The following is a 19717-nucleotide window of genomic DNA, read 5'->3' as shown; positions in this document are numbered from 1 at the left end:
AAAATTACCCTCTCTCTTACCTATTTGTGTCCGTAACCGGGGGCCTGTATGCCGCTTATTTAAAAAAATCTAGTGTCATTTAGAACGAAACTAGTATCAGTTCAACATCAGTTATCCACAGCGAATACGTCACGAATTATGTACTTTATACATATTCTACGTAATTTCCAATCGAATTGAGACAGGTACTCATTAAACATCGAAACTTTAAGAACTCATTGCGATTATGTAAGTAGCAAAATATCTGTCAATTATAAACACTATTCAGTACAATGTCGTTTCAAAGTTGTTGAAAACTAAACCTCAGAAGCTGTGACTGAAACTAGAGTTTTACTGATGTCTGCGTACTTTGAAATGTAATCCCGGAATTCACGCTGTTCACTGAAAATCATATTTTCAAGCACTGTCGATTCAAGCGTTCCGTAATTTTATTCTTCTTCAACTAAATTCAACTCGATGAACTTCATTTGCGTTTTCCAATCCTTGTTGAATAATATATCTGTATTGAGAGCTCTAATTTGACTCGACTATATGTTTGTACACCCTTAATGATCCACCGTGATTTTCCGATGATCGATTACCGTGTAATTACCAGTGTGTTGTGAAATTTTTGGTGTGGTTTTAGAACAATGAAGGCACTGTTCAGTTCACCCAAATTACTGCAAGCGATCTATAAGATCGAATAACTTGATCAATTGCGATGAATCGTGAAATAAATCGTTAAAACTATGAAAATGTCGCTTAATGGTTGAAACGGAAATTTAGGGAATGGACTCAAACATGTTCTTTTCGTATAATAGATTGGCTAATAATTTTTGCTTAGGTATGGTGTGAAAGATTCAATGATTTTCGGTGATACGAAATTAGAATTAGCAGCGAAGATAAAACAAATATATTAGAAAATATAAATGATAGATTATTCGCTTGACATTAAAATCTTGTGAGCAATGACTTGTACGATTAAGCTATTGCAGGCTATTCAGATCGTCTTATCTTGTGACAATAAACGTATTTGAATCGATAACAGTTGGTGGTAAACGGTTTGGCATTCATTGATTGTAATAATCCGACAAGAGCTGGAAGCTTTTTCGTATTGTGATAAATTGAAGTGAATCCGAAGCGTGATGAGGTCAGCGGAAGTCAAACGTCTAAGACGGGAAATATTTGGAATCGTAAAGAATGTATTTATAGTATTTTTAAATTTTATTGGTAACAAGAATGATTTGAATAACGAAAATCTTTCGCGAAAAAATTAGACACTACTAATTTTGGCATATTCTTCTTTTAAAAATAACAGCGTTCAGTATTTTTAGTATTAGCTTTCAAAAACGCCTGGTCACTTGCAGACAAGCAACACATAATGCATGAATCAAATCGTGTAATCAAACACCAGGCGCACGATACGCGGACGAATTGCCCATCGGTACGTCAGCAGGCGTTTTCACCTACATTTTTCCACATACTTCAAACTACCAAACATCAATAAACAAAATATCACTGTTATTCGAAGTAGTGTAGTGATAAGTGTAGCTGAATATTTTCTGGAAGAAATAATTGATAAGCTTTCACTGCATGAGCATGAATAAGGAAACAGGTGTTTTCTAAATGGACAATTGAATGATAAGGATAATTAAACTGCAATCCTATAATTGCAGTATATCATTCCGATGTCATTAAATTCATGTTTATCATTTTTAATGTTAATTGAATGAAATTGTTTCATGCTGATACAAGAAGACCCAAAGGAAACAGAACTCGATAATCGAGTAATAAGAAACTTTCACGAATCAAAAGCGTGTTGATTATAATGCGCGAAATGCAGATACGTATATATATAGCGATCCAATAATAATATTATCATCTTATTTATGTTACTTATTGCGTTATTATTTTCTTCATTACTAATCATTATACTTCAAGCCTTGATTATGTCGCAATTCTATATGTGTCCAAACAAACATTAATTCGAAGGCAATTACACGCACGTATTGCCGCAGTTATTTGCGCGATCGAATGATTTGACATAAATGGTCACGATTTTAAAAAAAATAGCGAATCATCACTTCAGAAATTAATTTTCTTACATCCCTCGTGAAAATTGATAATCACGGCTTGAGCGAGTTTTGTAATCTCGCTGTTTTCTCCGCATCGTTTGATTCGAGCTTTCTATTAATCATTTGTAACTCACTGACATTATCAGAGTCAGAGATTCACGTTATTGTTAGATAACAAATTACACCGAAACAATTAAATTTAAAATTGTTTCTTTGTTGGTATTTTTTTACATTCAGAAACGTTTGAGTCAAAATCCCGTTGCGATATATTTTGGTAAGAAAACCCAGTAAAATGGAAAAATATTTTTTTTACGTGCGCGTAAAAACAGATGAAGTCATTTTTCGCTGACATTTCAAAAATCGTTAAAAAAACTATAACTACTCAATTTCTGTAGATAATATGTGCTTGTAAAATGATAAAAGAAATACGTTCCAGAAATACTTGTCTGTTAAAAATCAAAATTTATATAAACAAACATTCAATGAAATTACTGTATCTAGATTATTTTTTAAATCCTCCGAAAACGTTCACGTACAAAACGATATTTGACGAAATATTTAAATGATTAAAATTCGCGATAACAAGAGGATGGAAATTCTGCAGAAACGTTCCACGCTGTGCGAGCATCTCGAGCGCTAAATCACGTATAGTAGGAACCCGAAAATTCGCCGGGAATCGACGCTCCCCACTCCAGACCGTCGGCTGCGCAGAGACTCTAAAATTGAACGTGGAAAGCTGGACTGGATAAGACTCGATTTCCAAATTTAAGGAATTCGATTAGAGAAGAAGCGATTCGGGCGCGGGACTCAAACTTGTAAAACGAATTTCGAATCTACGAGTGGCTTGTCCGTGCCGCGTTCTTTCTACGTTTCCGATAATCGACTCACATGTGAACCGACAATTATCATTAGAGCAAAGGCCAAAGGGTCTCGATCCCACGTCGCGAGACCCCCCAAGGCTCCCTACTTGCGTCAATTAATTGCGATACACGAATGATATGACCGCCGATTTCGCAAGAGATAAACGGCCGTGTGTGCAATCTTTCTGCAGAGCATTATCGTATCTCCTGTCGTCAATTTCATCATGCGCGAAACTGCCGTGAAATGAATTTGTAAAATTTTAAGTTTTTTCGTCACCCCATGGGGACTGGAGATAAGAATATTTTTAATCGCGCCGCCGAGACAAATGGCACGAAAAATATTTATTGTATACACGTTTTTACCGATACGTTTGTCAGTGATCAGCAAAAGAAGACTGATTCTCGTATGTTCTCAGTGAATGATTTCATTCAACCGTACTTCATCAATATTGCAGAACAAGCGTTGTATTTAAATATTCTCCGGAGTAAAGATTTGTATCTAGTTTTTGAAGTTCTACTTTAGATGCAAGTTGAACATGTAAAAATTATATTTGTTCATTTGAAAATTTTCATTTTCGAACCAGTAAACGAGAATAGTCCGATTTTTCACAACTGTCAGATGTTGGGTGTAAATTCGCATTGTACTACCAAATTACAATTTTTCGATGCCGGAATACTTTTTTGCGTATAATTTTTCAAGTTTATCTGCAATATAAGTTGAATGCGTCAAAAATTATATTCATTCAAGACTGCGTTATCTCTAGAGACGTATAACAAATTACAATACACGTGAAAAATTCGAAAATTTTGTTTTTAGACCATCGAACCAGATTAATTTAATAATTTTTCATCGTCAGGCGTTAATTCATCCGGCAACAATTCGCATCACATATACCATGAATTTTTCATTAAAGAAAAATAATTGCAGATTTTTTCCTCTCCCGCAGCTTGATCGAAATTTGCGTTTGGTCTTTTTCGTCGTGATCGATTGTTCATCCCTTCGTCCCTATGCCAGTAGTTCCGAAGGGCACGTTCCATATGGCCCTAGAATTTCGCTATAAGCGAAGTCAGTCGGATGATGATCGAACGGCGTGTCAAGAGGCGAAGAAAAAGCTGAAAAGAACACGTGTAGAAGGCGGCTGAATGATCTTGGAAATATCAGCGTAGCATTTTCCATGCAGGAAAATATCTTGTGTCTTTAAGGTATCGCGTACGTACGACAGTGGAATGCACATATATGCATGGTAACGACACGGAACGGTGCCACTAGTATTTCATACCCCACGATGGATAAAAATCTGTACAACCAGTCATCATCCGGACGGCGAAACGACTGACGAGAATGTTGTTCGATTCACTCGAGGCGCTTTTGCAGGATATGCAACGAGTTTCTTGCTCGCAGCTGCGATCCAAATGCGGTAGTCGCGGAATGGCAAAAAAATAATAGGTGTTAATTTCATGCCGCTGTTACAGCTCGGACGATGTTATATTCCGTGCAGTTCGGCGATAATAGCACAGCTGCTGGTGCCAATGACGCAGGAAAATCCGATATTCTCTGCCGATCGGAGATTTTTCGAAGGCTGTTCGTAGGTGCTGTAATACAACATAACGTGATGAATCAAATTTGGCATCTGATTGAAAAAATGGGTACACGTGCGCAAAAAGGGATGAAACAATTGAACAAAAATTTAAGCAAACGCAGAAAACTGAAAATTATAATAATATGATCTCGCTTATCCTAGCAATTAGGTACCTCTATGTATCGCAAAATCGGTGAGATTCGATCGCTTGTAAAATCTGCAGTAAAATGTTTAAACGAAAAATAAAAAATACGTCCTCGTTATTCCGTATTTCTTTGATTTAATATCGCGAAAGTTGGATTTTTTCACTCTGCAAACACCCAATTTAGGCTATCGCTTTATCGTTTTACTTTCACTGGAAAACGAAAATATATCTTCTCACAATATCGCGCACATTTCACTTGTCGCTTGAAACAATGTAGAGTAGTATAAATCTATCGAGTGCAAATTGCCAGCAACATGCATCGAGTTAACGTAACTCTTTCTTTGGAGGCAGAATTTTTCCACGTTACGGACTTGGAAAAGACAAAAAACAGTCGGATCATATTTTTATTTTTTATAAAAAAAAAAAAAAAAAAAACTTACGAGCAGCTGAATTTCACTGATTTTGAACTATATTGTAGATAAAGTTTGCAGGCATGCATAATGACGTTGCGTTGTCGTATGAGTTTTCAATTTTCGTTTGATTGAAAAAGTGAAAGTGGGAAATAATTGTTTCTGGTTTCCCTACTCGATACAAAAGCATCATTTTTTTTTCACGCAAAAATCCAACCAGTAGCGAAACGGCCCTGAACCTCGACACTCACAAAGTGGCCAATTTCCTTTTCAACCCACAATCAGTCGACTTCCGGCGAACACAAGCTCCACTGTGTTACATACCTGCAGCGTTTCGATGCGTGCAAAACAGAGTTTCGAAAAATTTAGTACTTCTGCTACGACGTGCACTTCACGTATTATCGAATCGAAAACGAGTCAGCTGAAAAATAATTTTCCAGTTGTCTTTGACAGGAAAATATCGTTAAAAAAAATTATTGCTCATCACATTTCCACCAAGCAGAGACTTCAAAAATAATCATGTCATATTTTTCCTCATTTCCGTTAACGTATGACAGCTACAACAGTTAGATGCAATTAAATTTTGCTGTTTTTAATATAGGTATATACATACAAGGCATTCTACCCCAAACCGACCTACGTCTGATTCTCAATATCGGCGATTGAAATTAATTTTTAAGTATGGTGTAGAGTGTACAAAAAGAATTAAATAAAAATCACTTTTCACCAAGTTTTAGATTCTTCGGACCATGGGTTTAATTTTTACTGCTCTACAGGCGAAGCGAGTGATTGAAAAGTGAGGAAAAACGTATAGAATATAAATTTGTATTTTTAAAATTAATATTTAATTCGCTTTTTCTCACTTTTTAATTACTTGTTTCGCCTGCAGAGCAGTAAAGACCCAACTCGTGATGCAAAAAATCTAAAACCCGGAGAAAGATGTTTTTTTTGCTACACTCTATACTATACTTATAAAACAAAAAAGAATCATCGCTGATGAGAGTCATAAGTAGGTCGGTTTGGTGCGGAATGCCTTATATACTTTATTCATTTATTCATGTATTCAAATATTTGTATATAAGTAAGTGGAATACAAACTTTGTAGATGTCACAATGTTTGTACAAAATGCGTGAAAATTTTCGTAGAATGAGTGCTTTTCAGTGATTACGTAGTATAGATCAAAGGCGGGTCAAGTTTTACCAACGGTAGTTCCTAATTAAGGCTATTTCAGTACTAAATGATACCTGTAATTTCAGACTAACGATTAGGATTCTAACGCCAGCTGCTCGTAGACGTCTGAAGTAAAGTTTTTACATCAGATTAGGAGGATTTTGGTTCTACTTGTCTAGGCTTTTCTTAACTTAGAACTGATTAGATTTTGGATACGGTCGGTCAGGTAATTCAACCAGTTATTCGAATAAGAGGATCTAAAAATAAATAAAAACGATCATGTCTCGAGAAAGGACCTCGACTGGGGCTTTTTGTACCTTAGAATTGACCGAACTTTTGATTTCATCAGTCGCGCGGTTTTCGAGTTATTTAAATGACAAACTCGGTACAAAAAAGAATTTAATTCATCAGCTTCACCCAAATTAACCACTCGTTTCAGACCGTTTTATCCGCTTCAACTTTGCTCCAAATGATTAAAGAAGAAAAAATATCACCAGATCATTATTTCCTGAGATCAAATTTACAAAATTCCATCAAACCGTCTCAAAGTTGTTACCACTCTTATTTACCTTACGATGTATTTATTCTAATAACTTGAAAACTGCTGGACCGTTCGGACCCAAAATCTAATCACTTCTAAGTGGAAAAAGGCCCCGTCAATTATGACTACGATCATTCAAATCCGTACATTCGCTCTCGAGATATCGTCGAGAAAAATTTGGTTACACACACACACGCACGCGATGATCCGAAAATGGTAGGAAGTGATTTTTCAAACCTTAAAATCGAATCCTCAATTTTCGTTGTGATCATAGTAACTTCCCCTCATCTCTTTTTCCTTGGATAAAAAAAAAAAAAAGTAAGGAGCGGGTAGTTAATAAATGTCGAAAAAAATGATGAGAACACTGTCGGTGTTTGGATCAAAGGATCGAAATGTCGAATGTTGAACGGAGGTGCGGTTGCGTTAAAAACAATCTGTAGGCAAGAGTGTGCGGTTGTGAAGAGTGGTATAAACAAGGCAATTGGAGCATTTGCTTGCGCGGACGGGTTATCACCACGTGGCCTCTGTGTTCCCTGCATTAATCTCGGCGGTGATTGGCCGTCGGCTCCGTACCGTCGGCATTAGGAAAATAAAGCAAAACCCCCAGGCCTCGGTGAAAAATAATACGCTCCCGGGTTCGGAGCCGCGTATAAATCGAGAAGGGCGCAGCTGGCCGCTAGACATTCTACTTGTGGATTTCGCGGCGTCGTATCGACTCGTGGGAATATTTGAAAAGCTGTGAAAATTCGTCGATCATCATCCTCCTCGCCATGTCCCGTCGTCATCTCGCCAATGGTCACGCTACCGCCACGGCCGCTGCTTCGACAGCCGACGCTATACGTCTGAAGAAACAGGAAAATGAACTCGTCGACGTCGCCGCGAACAGCGTGTGAGTTTCACCAAAGACTTTTGCAATCGATGTTTTTTCAAAACGTCTTATACGACGCGGTCGGACTCGTTGACTCTTCGCCCGCTGAGGGAAGTTTTTAGTTCCGTAACTATTTTCATTTTTTTATCACTATCGAAAAATGTAGTTCCAGGTAAAAAATTAAAATTAGCTATGTAGCTGTTACCGGAAAGTCTGGTATCCGTTGCTATTCTTTCTCGTTACGATCGCTGTTACTATATTTTCTTGTAACTTTTGCGGAAATTTAATGCTTGTGCAACAATGAGTTGATGTTAAAGCTTTGTTTAACTAAAAAAGTAGAGTAAACCGAAAAAACTGATTTTGCGTTGCGATTACCAAAAAAGGATCGACGATATCGCGAAATGGTTACGCGTACCTCGTTTTTCGTAATTCCAACAATATTCAAACAGTTTTTTTTAACGATACCTGTTTCGCTGAATTTTTCTAGTTACTGTAACAAATGAAATATTTCTCAGTGCCATAAACGTGATGATCCGGTAAGTCGTCGGAGGTGTTTCTTTCTTTCTTTTTTTTTGTTTTCATTTTGACTTGAGGAAACGTCGTTTGATTCGAAAATAAAATCCAGAGACCAGATTCAAACTTACTTCCTTCCTTTTCCGTTTTCCTGTTCCTTTTTTTTCTTTGGTTCAAAAATAAAATCCAACGTGATCAGATTCAATCACGCTTTGTATCGACTCATTGAATTGTTTCATGCGGTAGTTGAATATGTCCAAATTCACTGACACTGTCAAAATTAGTAGATGCTGTTTAATACATTCTTGATGCTCATACCAAAAATCGATTCGTTTCGTTGAAAAATAATGGCGCAACTCGTGCGATTTTATCTTTTTTGGCATTCGGAATTTGAAACTTTTTTGAGAAAGTTTAATGAGGTTTTTTCTACGCGTCAAACGAAAAAGATCAGTTGTGATTACCGTTCTTACTTTACTGAATTTGCACGTTAAGTCAATGATATCGTGCAGCGTGTTATTGAGAAATTTTGTTTCTTTGTAATCGTACTCACAGTATGTTTAAGACTCTATCGATCAAGTAATTACGCAGTATCTCAATAATTTTTCTTCATTTTGTTAGCATGTAAGACCGAGATAAGGTTTATTGGGGAAAGTACAGGGAGCGATTAATCACGTCGTATTTTAACGAAAAGATTGTGGAATGAAAAGAAGAAACGTGATACGACAAAGAGTGAAAGAAACTCAGAAAAAGCAATTCACTCAGGAATGTATTTTTTAATACATTGTCTTGTCAATTTTTCAAATCTAAATTTCGCTACGCGTACACGGTTGTAAAACTGAAATCACTTAATCGTAATTTTTATTACCATACTTCTAAATTCGTAATTTGCCGGTTTTTAATTTCAAGCGCCGTTTTCCGACCGGGTATCAATTTAAAGTGACTAATAATTCAATCTTGCGCAAATCGGTCAAAGTTGACAAGTTTCGCGTCATGTTTTTATCTCTGATTCTTATCTCTGATCGGAATTATTACTAATGAGCAATATTATGTTTTTAGGCGTCGAGCATTGACGCATGTAATGATTAAAATCGCGCGACTTCTGATGAAATGAAGAAATATGCGCTCCGATTTGTCCATCTTCGAGAAGGTCACGAAAATTTTCTTTGCAACCTTATTATTACGATCGTTATTTTTTATCCATATGAACAACACGTCGCAATCGATATAAATATCATAATAATTCACCGCGATAAAAATACAATCATCAACAGCTTGTTTTCTGTCCGAAAAAATTCCGGATCATTCCGGATCCGAAATTCGTCCCTGCGGAAGAAACGCGGATAGAAGCTGACGCTGAGTCGTTGATATTTCCCAATTTGCACATATTACGATATTAATCAGAGGTAACTGAAAGGCGGAAATATAATAAATTCAAGCGCAAATCTTACATATCACACTTGTAATTCGCTATTGATTACAATAGTTATCAACGCTCTGTACTCTCGCAGAGATTTCTTCGCAAGGTTCAAGTTGACGGTAAATAAAAGCGAGAATTAAAGAAAACGGTAAAGAACTTGAACTTTAACGATGTTACAAACGGAACGCTTGAATTTACACAAACGTTATTTATAATTTATCAGCATGCAACTCGGAAGCTTCATGCTTTGCAAACGATAAGAGGCCATGGTTTTGTTTTTCCGAGTTTGCGGTCTTGCGGAAACGTGGTCAAGTTGCGGCGAGCCGCGACAAAGTTTATTTGAGCTTTGAACCCCGTTTGAAGGTCACGTTTCGTGACAGATTCAGATTCAGACGCATGTACAGATTGGTAGAGTTACAGATCATGACCATCGAAATGGAAATAGCTGCCACTCAACGTTATCACTGTCGTGATTCTACGGCCTCGCAAAGAAGTTCTCTTAACACTTTTCGTAAAGAAAAATGTGCGTCGATAAAAACCGACATGTTCAAAACGCTACAATTTTTAGTGTAAAAATTAGCTTGCTTGAAGGGATGCCTTACTAGATTTGGACGTTGACGTATGTGTATTGAAATATCTAAATACCACATATCGGAAACGCAAAAAAAAAAGTAGACTCAAAAGCGTGATTGTACGTATGCAGTTCTGAACAAATATACCCCAACACGTTTTCATTTGAAAAAATTTCACCTCTTACAGTAACTAGAAAAATTGAGTAAAACAGGTATCGTTAAAAAAACTGTTTGAACATTGTTGGAATTACGAAAAACGAGACACGCGTAAACATTTTGCGCTATTGTCGATCCTTTTTTGGTAATTGCAACGCAAAATCAGTTTGTTCGGTTTACCCTACTCTTTTAGTTAAACAAGGCTTCAACGTCAATTTATTGTTGCACCAGCGTTAAATTTTCGCAACAGTTACAAGAAAATATACTAACAGTGATGATAATGAGAAAGAATAGTAACGGATACTAGACTTTCCGGTAACAGGTACAAAACTAATTTGCATTTTTTACCTAGAACTATATTTTTCAATTGTGGTAAAAAATGAAAATAGTTAAGGACTGAGCGGTAATCGTAACTAAAAATTTCTCCCAGTGTAGCCTTTTTTTTTTATTATGCTTGGACTTAGATATTTTGAGATACGTACGTGAACGTCGAAATCCAGCAGGATACCGTTTTGAAAAATTTCGAAACTGTGTGTAACGAGTTTTCGGAGCGCATGAATAAAAGTCCCCGAAGTCAAAGTTAGCTACTTTGTATTACGTATACCGTGGTTATACGAAAGCACAGAGCTTGCAATGCCAACAGGACTTGATTCTGGTTCGAAACAACAATTTCCCCAACTTTCAGTTAATAAACAAAGCGCGGAGCAAAGCAAAGCGCAGCGAATATCTGCATTTCGCGGATAACTAGACAAACCATGCTTCATATCCTGCCCCGCGCGTTGTTACGCGCATACCCGTGAATTATTATGGTTCACGGCGGTGCACGCGCGATGAACAAAAGTTGACGTGTGCATGCGGCGTTAGAAACGGGTGCCTGAACGGAATTCTCTCTCACCCCCAATTCGCGCTGCACCCTCGTAGTACAACTAATTTGTAATATTCGAACTTTCCCGCGCCCGGAACACAACGTTACCTCGTTTGAGTACCCAATTAGTAAAGTTAATGGTTTATTACGAAATTACCTCCAAGTTATATCTGCTGAATTCAACCCCCCCCCTTCCAGCCCCCTCGTCGTTGATAGGACGAATGCCGTCCTTCTCTTTCAAGGCTAACCAAACCGAGACTCGACGACCCTTCGCGTTGTCACTGCAGTGTCATGGGTACCATCAATGCTGTCGTGAAATGACTTATCGTAGCGCCATTTTTTTTCCGCTCTTGGAAACTAATCTTGATAAGATCGATGACGGATCGGTCGGTAATTGATTTAACTGTCTGTAAAATCGCGATGCATTTTCAGAGCGAAATCGGCGAAACGTAAGTTGGAAGAAGAGAAAAAGATTTTTTTTTAATCTGTAGTGCAGTGTCATTTTATAGCCAACAGTGGTGAACGGTTACGAAACAACATTGTTATCGTCTGATTGAAATGAGAAAAGGTTTCATGATCAGAACGTTCAAGATTGTTGAACTGTACTTATTTTTATTTCCTTTTCACCGGTCTTTAAAGTCGTATACATTGACTATACATTTGAAAGCTGCGAATATCTCGTTGTAAATAAGAAATTATGGCATACCGGAATTACAAATACAAGCTAGAAAACTAATTTTCATTTTGTACCGAGAACTAAATTTTTCGATTGTGGTAAAAAATGAAAATAGTTAAAAAAATTTCTCTCAGTCTACGCACTGCTTTTTTTCCAACGGTATGCCTATAACTGGGAATAAAATTTAGAGAGTACCAAAATCTCAAGTGCCGGGAGATTGTTTGGGCGATGAAAACTTACGAAGCTTCCTTTCTCTGTTTCAGGTACACCTTCGAGGCTCTCGAAGAGTCCGCGAATTATCTTTTGGAGCGGACATCAATAAGGCCGAAAATCGCTGTGATCTGCGGTTCGGGAATGGGTAAGAAACGGACTCGAAACGCGATGCAAAATTCGGTGTCTTCGGCCCGCGGGAACTTTCGGGAATAATCGGGGGCTGCGAAGCCGGTTTGACGACCGTTGTAAATCCCCGAGCGCCGTGCCGATTCGATGCTTTCGGGGTTTCACTGTTATTGGATTATCAACATTACGACACGATCTCCGGGGCATCCGTCCGTAATTAATTGCGGCTCGGGTGCCTCTTTAATCGGCTGTTTCCAACGTCTAAATAATTAAACTTTCAATCCAATGAATTTTCTCATTCAGAGACGAACCCATTTCTCGCTCGATTCGGAGACCCGTAAAACAGCTCTCGGAGGAAAGCTTCCGCCGTCGCCGCAGCTCTAATCTGAATACTCTCGCTCAAAATTCACCCAATTCAAATAAACCCCATTCAGAATCGTTCATGAACCGTTTTAACCCACCCTGAATAAGCGAAACGAAGCATTATCAATCTCAGACGAATACGTAATGTACATTTGAATACGCGGCTTTCTATTTACGCCGTAATATTGACCCCGGATGTTACACGGACGATGAATCGAGACGACGAATAAATGTTTTGAGGTTGATCGACTGAATGGAGATAATTTTGTAATTGGTAAAGTAATGGATAGTCGCGCGTTCGGTACTGTACATCCGTGTACGCGTTGTACCCATGGAGCTTATAAGTAAAAGCTCGTTTCATTCAAAGCACTGTTTCGAACCACTCTATGAATCGGATTTTGCACTTTTTTAGCAACCGATTGAACATTGATCTTTTTCTATGTATATATCGGTGCAATGTTTAGCGAATAAACTACTCAACGATGATAAAAAAAAGAAAGTTTTAGTTGGATTGCAAAAACTAATCTGCTGAATAAAATGATCCGTCTTAAACAAAAATCGAACGAATCTAAGAGCAAATTTTGTCACTGTTTTCAAGCCATTGACAACGAAAGGTTGGTATTTTTTATTCGCATAGTTTCAAAAATAAAAAATACCGTACCTTATTTTGGTAATAAAAAAATTGGATAACGAGTAGAGAGAAGTTGTCCCGAGTATGGAGAAATTCAGATTTTCTTCGCTATTACGTTTTTCTCAAAATTTACAACTCGACCCAAAGATGTACGAATAAAGACATTCGGAATTTTGAATTGTGTGACAGGTTCATTGGCCGATGCACTCACCGATAAAGTTTGCTTTGCCTACGAGTCGATTCCACATTTTCCCGTGTCAACTGTCCCCGGTCACATGGGTCAGCTCGTCTTCGGATTCCTCAGGGGTGTTCCGATAATGTGCATGCAGGGGAGGTTTCACTACTACGAGGGATATCCACTTTGGAAGGTGAAGTACTTAACCATCTGAAACATGAAATTTTTAACTCTGATTAAGCGTTCTTCATAAAAAAAAAATCAGAGAACTACGATGAGTTAATTAATTTCAACAGAACCAGGCATTTGTTTACAGAATAATTCAATGCGCCTTTCAGGGAATAATTTCGGAACGAGTAAATAATTAAAAATCAGTACGCGAACGCAGTGACTGGTGTTGTTTTTAGTTTTCTTCTTTTCACTGACAAGTTAGTGCCATTCCGATTTATTGATATACCTACTGTAGTCAGATGTTTTCACGGATATACATATAAGTATACGTAATATTCAGAACACGTGTCATGAAACAGTGTAAATTGGACAAATTTAAGAGATCGTAAAACATAAATCGTTCGTCAAATTTACACAGTCGGAGAAAGAAAGAGAGCAATTTCAATTCGCTGCGATTAGCTTCGACGTTTGGTTTTAAAATGCAGTGTTTATGAATGAATCTTTGTATAAGCGATAAGAAACACGCTTCAATTGTTACTCTCTACATTCTCAGTCGGGCACTAAATTTCCGTTTTCGTCTTCTCTGATTCTTTTTCACCGATCCTAAACCACGCTCACCTTTGGCAATAATTGTTCTCCCATCCGCGGAGGCAAAAACCTTCAGACATAATAACGATCACGAGAGTAATGAATGTAAATGAAAATGATTAAGATTCTCGGGCTCCCCTTTAAAATTAGCATGAACAAGCAGCGGTTCTGCGATTCATGGGCGTCGGTTGATTTACAAAAAATGCCCCATACATGTTTCACGATATCAAATTCAAATTATTCATAGATAGACCGAGGGTTAGAAAATTACGCCAGGTTATCAATAGTTGCATAGATTGGAATAAAGTTGAATAAGCTAACCATCGACAATTACGAATGGGAAGAAAAAAAAAAAAAAAAAAAAATTCGAACGCAAGTCAGGTAGAATAAAGTCAGTGAGTATTTGATCGAATTTATTTCATTTCTCGAAGAGAGTTCCGTTTGTACAAATATTCTTCGTAAAGCTAATTGGAAAAAAATTGTTTCTTGATTAGAAGAAACGATGAAATAAATTTTTCTATCGATCGAATAAATTTACCCTCGTTAATGAGCTTACATTACCGGAGAAATTCTGTTTATATTTTCTTTTTCTCACGGTGTAATATAACATACAGCACGGATGAACGGAGGTAGTGAAACGAGAACTACCAAAAGGTATAGCCTGTAATGATGATGAATTTTGTGTGCGTTTCCACAGTGCTCGATGCCCGTTCGCGTGATGAAACTGGTAGGAGCGAGCCATCTGATAGCGACGAACGCTGCGGGAGGTCTGAATCCGAATTACAAAATTGGGGACATCATGATGATGCGTGATCACGTAAACATGATGGGTTTCGCGGGAAACAACCCCCTGCAGGGACCGAACGACGACAGGTGAGTGAAAGGGTTGGAGGGTTGCGGGGAAGGGGATTTTCTTTGGAAACTCGACGTAACGCTGCAATGGGACGCGGATGAAAATATCGCAGTTTCGAAATCCCCGGTATTTTTGTGAGATTAGCGTGTGTGAGTTGTAAACGCGAGGAATGAACCCTTAAAGCCGTAGATTCAAGCGGAGGTCAAAAAGTGAGACGAAGGTACGTTCAACGAAGGATTGAAAATTTAATTCGTGGAATTTTGGGATACAGGCAATTCAAAGGTGTAGGTATGTACGTGAATGTCGGAAGGTAGAAGGGTCGAAAAGTGTGCGACAGGAGAAACCGAGTTATAGAATTATGAGAATGAATTGGAAATTATATCAAATTGAAATGTAAGATCGTCGGAATTCTGACGGTCGTGTATTTCGGTTTTTTATCCTTAAGCTTTTCGCGTTTTCACTTTGTCTCTATTTTGAATTGTCTCGTGTCGAATTGTCAGCGAACTTTGTAGGGCTGATCCTCCGGGTGCAAAATCAACCCCCGAATCTCTCGATTCGATCAGAAATTACGCGACGTTTTTCGCGTGATAAATTTTCATCTCTATCCACTCTTTTGTTTTGTTAATCAAAAAGCGTTGGATTCAGATATTAATAATATCAGGAAGTCCTTGGCATTCAGGTTTTTTTCTTTTCGAAATACACGATGTTGAAACTCAGTTCGGTATTGAAAATTTCACAATTTTTATGTCAGAGTCACAACTAGTGACTCTAGAAACCGTAAAATTTAGACTTTCACGGAATTTCCCTCCGCCATATCGAATATCACGCGGGGTAAACTTGGTGATTATTGATCTTAAAACGATTGAAAACTATAACCTAACCATAATTGTCCCGTTTCGAAGAGGACGATGTTAGCTGATCGATCGATCAGCACTGTCTAATTGATTTGTCAGTTGATCGATTGATTCGAAAGACAATCGTCAGTAGTCCACGACTGTTAATTGCGCAGCCCTAATTTTAGCACTCGAAAGTTAGACAGCGTTTTCCGACTTCCTAACTCTCGCAAGAAGTTACGGAGAGTCTGTAAATTGAAAATGGTAAAGCAGTCGAGCGTTATGAGACGGTCGGGTCTGAGATTCCTCGGGGTTTTCGGGGGTATGAGAAGGGACGAATTGGTGCAGCCCCGAGGCAGCTAAGAGGCTAGGGAAAATAAGAATTAATTTGTCTTATTGGAATATCCCCTGAATCGAATTGATGAACTATTTGCAGAGCGGCATAAAGAACCTGATTGGCGTATTTGCTCAGAAAACTCTTTTCTCCGGGTCGCTCCCACTTCTGCCTCTCTCGGTATCCCGGATCCTCCTTCCCCGTCCTTCGTTAGCCCTCCTCTCCTCTTTTCTTGCACAGTTTTCTCAACCCGGGATGAACAAGAATTCGCCCCGGAGTCTCTCCACTTTATATCACCCCACACTTTTGTCACTCGGCAAGAGATAATAATGGACCACCCTCTTCTCTTCGTGCCGCCGACGCAACGCTGGGAATTAGTTCCACCGCTAACCTCACCTAGGCAGATTGGCTAAACTGTTGCTTGAGGGTAAATGGGACCCACGGTCTCGATCTGAAGTAAGGAAAATATCACGAAACAACTTCTTCGACGTGTAAAAGAAATGAACGTGAGCGGGGTCGACTCACGCAAACCCGCGTATCGAGAATCTGAGGAGATGATAGTTATTGAAGATCCGATCAGCGTTCAAAACGAGCCCAAAAATGTTAGAATCGGATCAAAAACAACAGCAAAGTTTGATCGCTCTGAATCTTGTAATCGTAAAACCTTTTCTCAAATTACCGATATCTTATCTTATGTTATTAGAAGTTGCTCGGCATCGTTTCAATTACACAGCACATAAATCGTTGTAAAAACACAATTCGAGGTTCCATATCACGTATTTCAATCCCCCCTTTCCAAAAAACCCATTATACACCGAATCCCTGATATTTCATTCCGGGATGGGCATCAAGTACCCTTGAATTGTTCTATCCAGCATCAGTTTTACCCTGGCTACCCTTTCTTCTGGGCAATTAGTATTGGTCCTCGCCCCTTGGCAATCTGACTGTATAATGCAATAACTGGTACTGAAAAATTCATCCGATCCTTGAACCAATTCCAACGTAGACGACGAGCCAGTGTTTTCAATACCCGAAACGGAGATGGACCGAAAATTCATTGTACTACTGCAATGTAATATCGCCTCTAATTGATTCTCGGTTTGACTAATGATGATAATATCTAGTCATTAGTTTCATCATTCGAACGCATACGTTAATTCCTGCACAGTGATTACGATCTGATTAATCGAAACTATTTACGGCGGATGAATGCCTTGACAAATGTCGATCCAAAATGGAATCGAATAATTGAGGATAATCTTGACTAAGTGCCGGGGGTCCGGGTTGAGTATCGATAAGTAGCGTGAATGAGGGGTGGAGGCACTATGCCGCCGGAGAGTTCACTCCTAAAGCGCGTTAAGTGGGCTGTAAATCTTGGACCCATCTAAATCGTTGCCTCCGATGTTGTTGGCTTCAGGTTCGGCCCTCGTTTCCCGCCGATGAACAGGGCCTACAACTTGAAGCTACTCGAAGCTGGGCAAAACATCGCCGAGCAGATGGGGATATCCGACATCGTCCATAAGGGAGTCTACACGTGCCTTGGTGGACCGAACTTTGAGACCGTTGCTGAGCTTAAGATGCTAAGGATGGTCGGCGTCGACGCAGTCGGTGAGTTTTCGACACTCTCGGCCCCGAGAACTTGCCATGGTTGATCGATCTGCGTTTAACCGAGGCGTTTATCAAGTCAGGCTTACACCTCGGCTAGCAATCGAGAACAAGTCGTTTCTAACTCACTCGAACTTCTCTAAAAGTCACCGAGTGACGTGAGAGTTTGTTTTTCTTCAACTTATTTGGAGTCTCGAACGGGTTCCTCGATGATCCTCGATCTCCCGTTTAACTCGCGTTTAACGGAGCATCTTTGAAAGCTCTTTCTTTTGGATGAGTAAATACTTGCAGTAATTTTTAGGGCCGTGTTCGTTCGAGTCACGCAAAGCTAAGATATCAAGTCTAGTTATTCGATCACTTGAATCGTTTGAATTGATCCAAAGTTCTGCTTGGGTTTCGATTGATTTTTTTGATGATCACGAAGCCATTCAAAGTCCACGAACCTTTTCGAACTATCTAAAACGTCCTAAAGTCTCTTGAAACGAATTTGTCGTTTGAAATCACGAAAGAACTATTGAAAATGTTTTCAGTATCAGTGTTTGGATTATTGGCGTGATGACAGATTTTTATTTATTTTTTTTTTGTACCTTTCAGGCATGTCGACGGTTCACGAGGTCATAATGGCCCGGCACTGCGACATGACGGTCTTCGCCTTCAGTCTGATAACGAACAAATCGCCAACGGACTACGAGGAGAACCACGAGGCGAATCACGAGGAGGTGATAGACGTTGGAAAGTCGCGTCAACCGCTCCTCCAGGAGTTCGTCTCGCGGATGGTTGTCCACGTGGCGAAGGAGTTCGACTTGGATGGCAAATGAGTCCTGCAGGCCATCCTCCCGATTTCCTCATGCTCATCCGTTCGGTGCCAAGGGACCGCCGATATCCAGGGTTAATTCTTCCGAGTGTGACATCTCAGACGCCGGAAGCACCCTCATCTGGAAAATTTTGCAGGGATGGATATTGGCGGAAAATTTAACACTTCTCCCGGGATACTGTTTTTAGCCACTTGATCTAGGCGAATTTACACGTTGTGTCGTCAAGTTTCGAGAAGCAGCTTGCAAATTTGTCCTGATTTTCGTTATTCGAAAACACCGAACGGAAAAATACTCAAAGGTTTTTATCAACGATTGCAGAATCTTTAAAAGTCTATCATGTATTTTCTCTCATTGTTGCAGTTTCATACTAAAGTTCGAGAAAAATACTTTACCCGCAGTTGTTTGATTTTTACGTTGTTTTTATTTTGCATACTGTATTTTTCACTCTTTCTATTTATTAGGTATTTATTCATCGATATAATTAAGTAGATGTAATAATTAGGATAGGTGACGGATGAGATCAACGAATTCACTAGCGACATTTTGGGAGCTTAATTTATTCCTTAGTCGAGAGGTGTGTTCATGAAATTCCGCGACAATTGGATCTGGGGAAATTTTTCAATTTTTATCCCCCCGAACTGTCGTTCCGATTTCTACTACACGAAAAACATTTACTTCTTCTTGTTTGTTATTTTATTCACCTGTGCGATAAAATATAGTTCTTAAATAACTGTGTTGCTATATTGTATCAAGCTTCAACTCGAAGGAAGAAGAAATAAAATGAACGAAATATCAATGCGAAAGAAAAATCGCAGATAATTGAAAGCCCGTTCGAAGTTAATCCTCTTGACCTGGTTTTCCCGACCTACTATAATAACATCGTCAACGTCCCAAACACTTGTAGCTATTATAGCCCGAGAAAGTCTCACGATTCTAGAGTTCCTGTGCAATACACTATTTCGTTTCCATCTATTCCTCTTATATTTTCTTCCGACAATATTGTTTTACACTTATTTTTTACCCCCTGATATGAAAACCAATCCGCTTTGCAGGTCGTGATAATATTTTTTTTTAATTTCAATTTCTTGTATATACGTATAGGTATAGTAGTTCAAAGATATTGATTGTACAGATAGAAATGTAACAGCATTAGGAGTACGTATATACATGATGTATGTGCGC

General features: G+C 38.7%; 1 protein-coding gene and 1 long non-coding RNA gene across 4 annotated transcripts; one reads left to right on the top strand and one right to left on the bottom strand.

The window, feature by feature from the left end:
* The first annotated feature begins 209 nt into the window (after positions 1 to 209).
* On the top strand, positions 210 to 19360 carry LOC107223684 (purine nucleoside phosphorylase). Of its 3 annotated transcripts, none has more exons than XM_046738060.1 (6): positions 210 to 228; positions 12092 to 12186; positions 13351 to 13529; positions 14793 to 14968; positions 17533 to 17723; positions 18315 to 18678. In XM_046738060.1, coding segments are annotated over exons 1-6 (867 nt in total). In that variant the 5' UTR covers positions 210 to 226; the 3' UTR covers positions 18539 to 18678. The 3 variants fall into 3 exon arrangements, with proteins under 3 accessions (XP_046594016.1, XP_046594015.1, XP_015518934.1); XM_015663448.2 differs by lacking the exon at positions 210 to 228 and adding an exon at positions 7410 to 7650; XM_046738059.1 differs by lacking the exons at positions 210 to 228; positions 17533 to 17723 and adding an exon at positions 7407 to 7650 and having other exon boundaries at positions 18315 to 19360.
* LOC124294120 lies at positions 1203 to 7092 on the bottom strand. Its single transcript, XR_006903983.1, has 3 exons — positions 6999 to 7092; positions 4133 to 4507; positions 1203 to 4027 (listed from the first exon to the last, which is right to left on the bottom strand). It is a non-coding gene; the product is annotated as an uncharacterized LOC124294120 (long non-coding RNA).
* Positions 19361 to 19717: the final 357 nt, after the last annotated feature.

This window comes from Neodiprion lecontei, chromosome 4 (genome assembly GCF_021901455.1).
Source record: "Neodiprion lecontei isolate iyNeoLeco1 chromosome 4, iyNeoLeco1.1, whole genome shotgun sequence".
NCBI classification, from domain to species: domain Eukaryota; kingdom Metazoa; phylum Arthropoda; class Insecta; order Hymenoptera; family Diprionidae; genus Neodiprion; species Neodiprion lecontei.
This window is presented reverse-complemented; position numbering and strand designations above follow the sequence as displayed.

Bases quoted from the DNA above. Each gene is read 5' to 3' on its own strand.
- LOC107223684 (XM_015663448.2), top strand. From the start codon at position 7,532: ATGTCCCGTCGTCATCTCGCCAATGGTCACGCTACCGCCACGGCCGCT. The intron at 12,187-13,350 runs GTAAGAAACGGA...ATTGTGTGACAG, and splicing joins GATCTGCGGTTCGGGAATGG to GTTCATTGGCCGATGCACTC. The intron at 17,724-18,314 runs GTGAGTTTTCGA...TGTACCTTTCAG, and splicing joins GGTCGGCGTCGACGCAGTCG to GCATGTCGACGGTTCACGAG.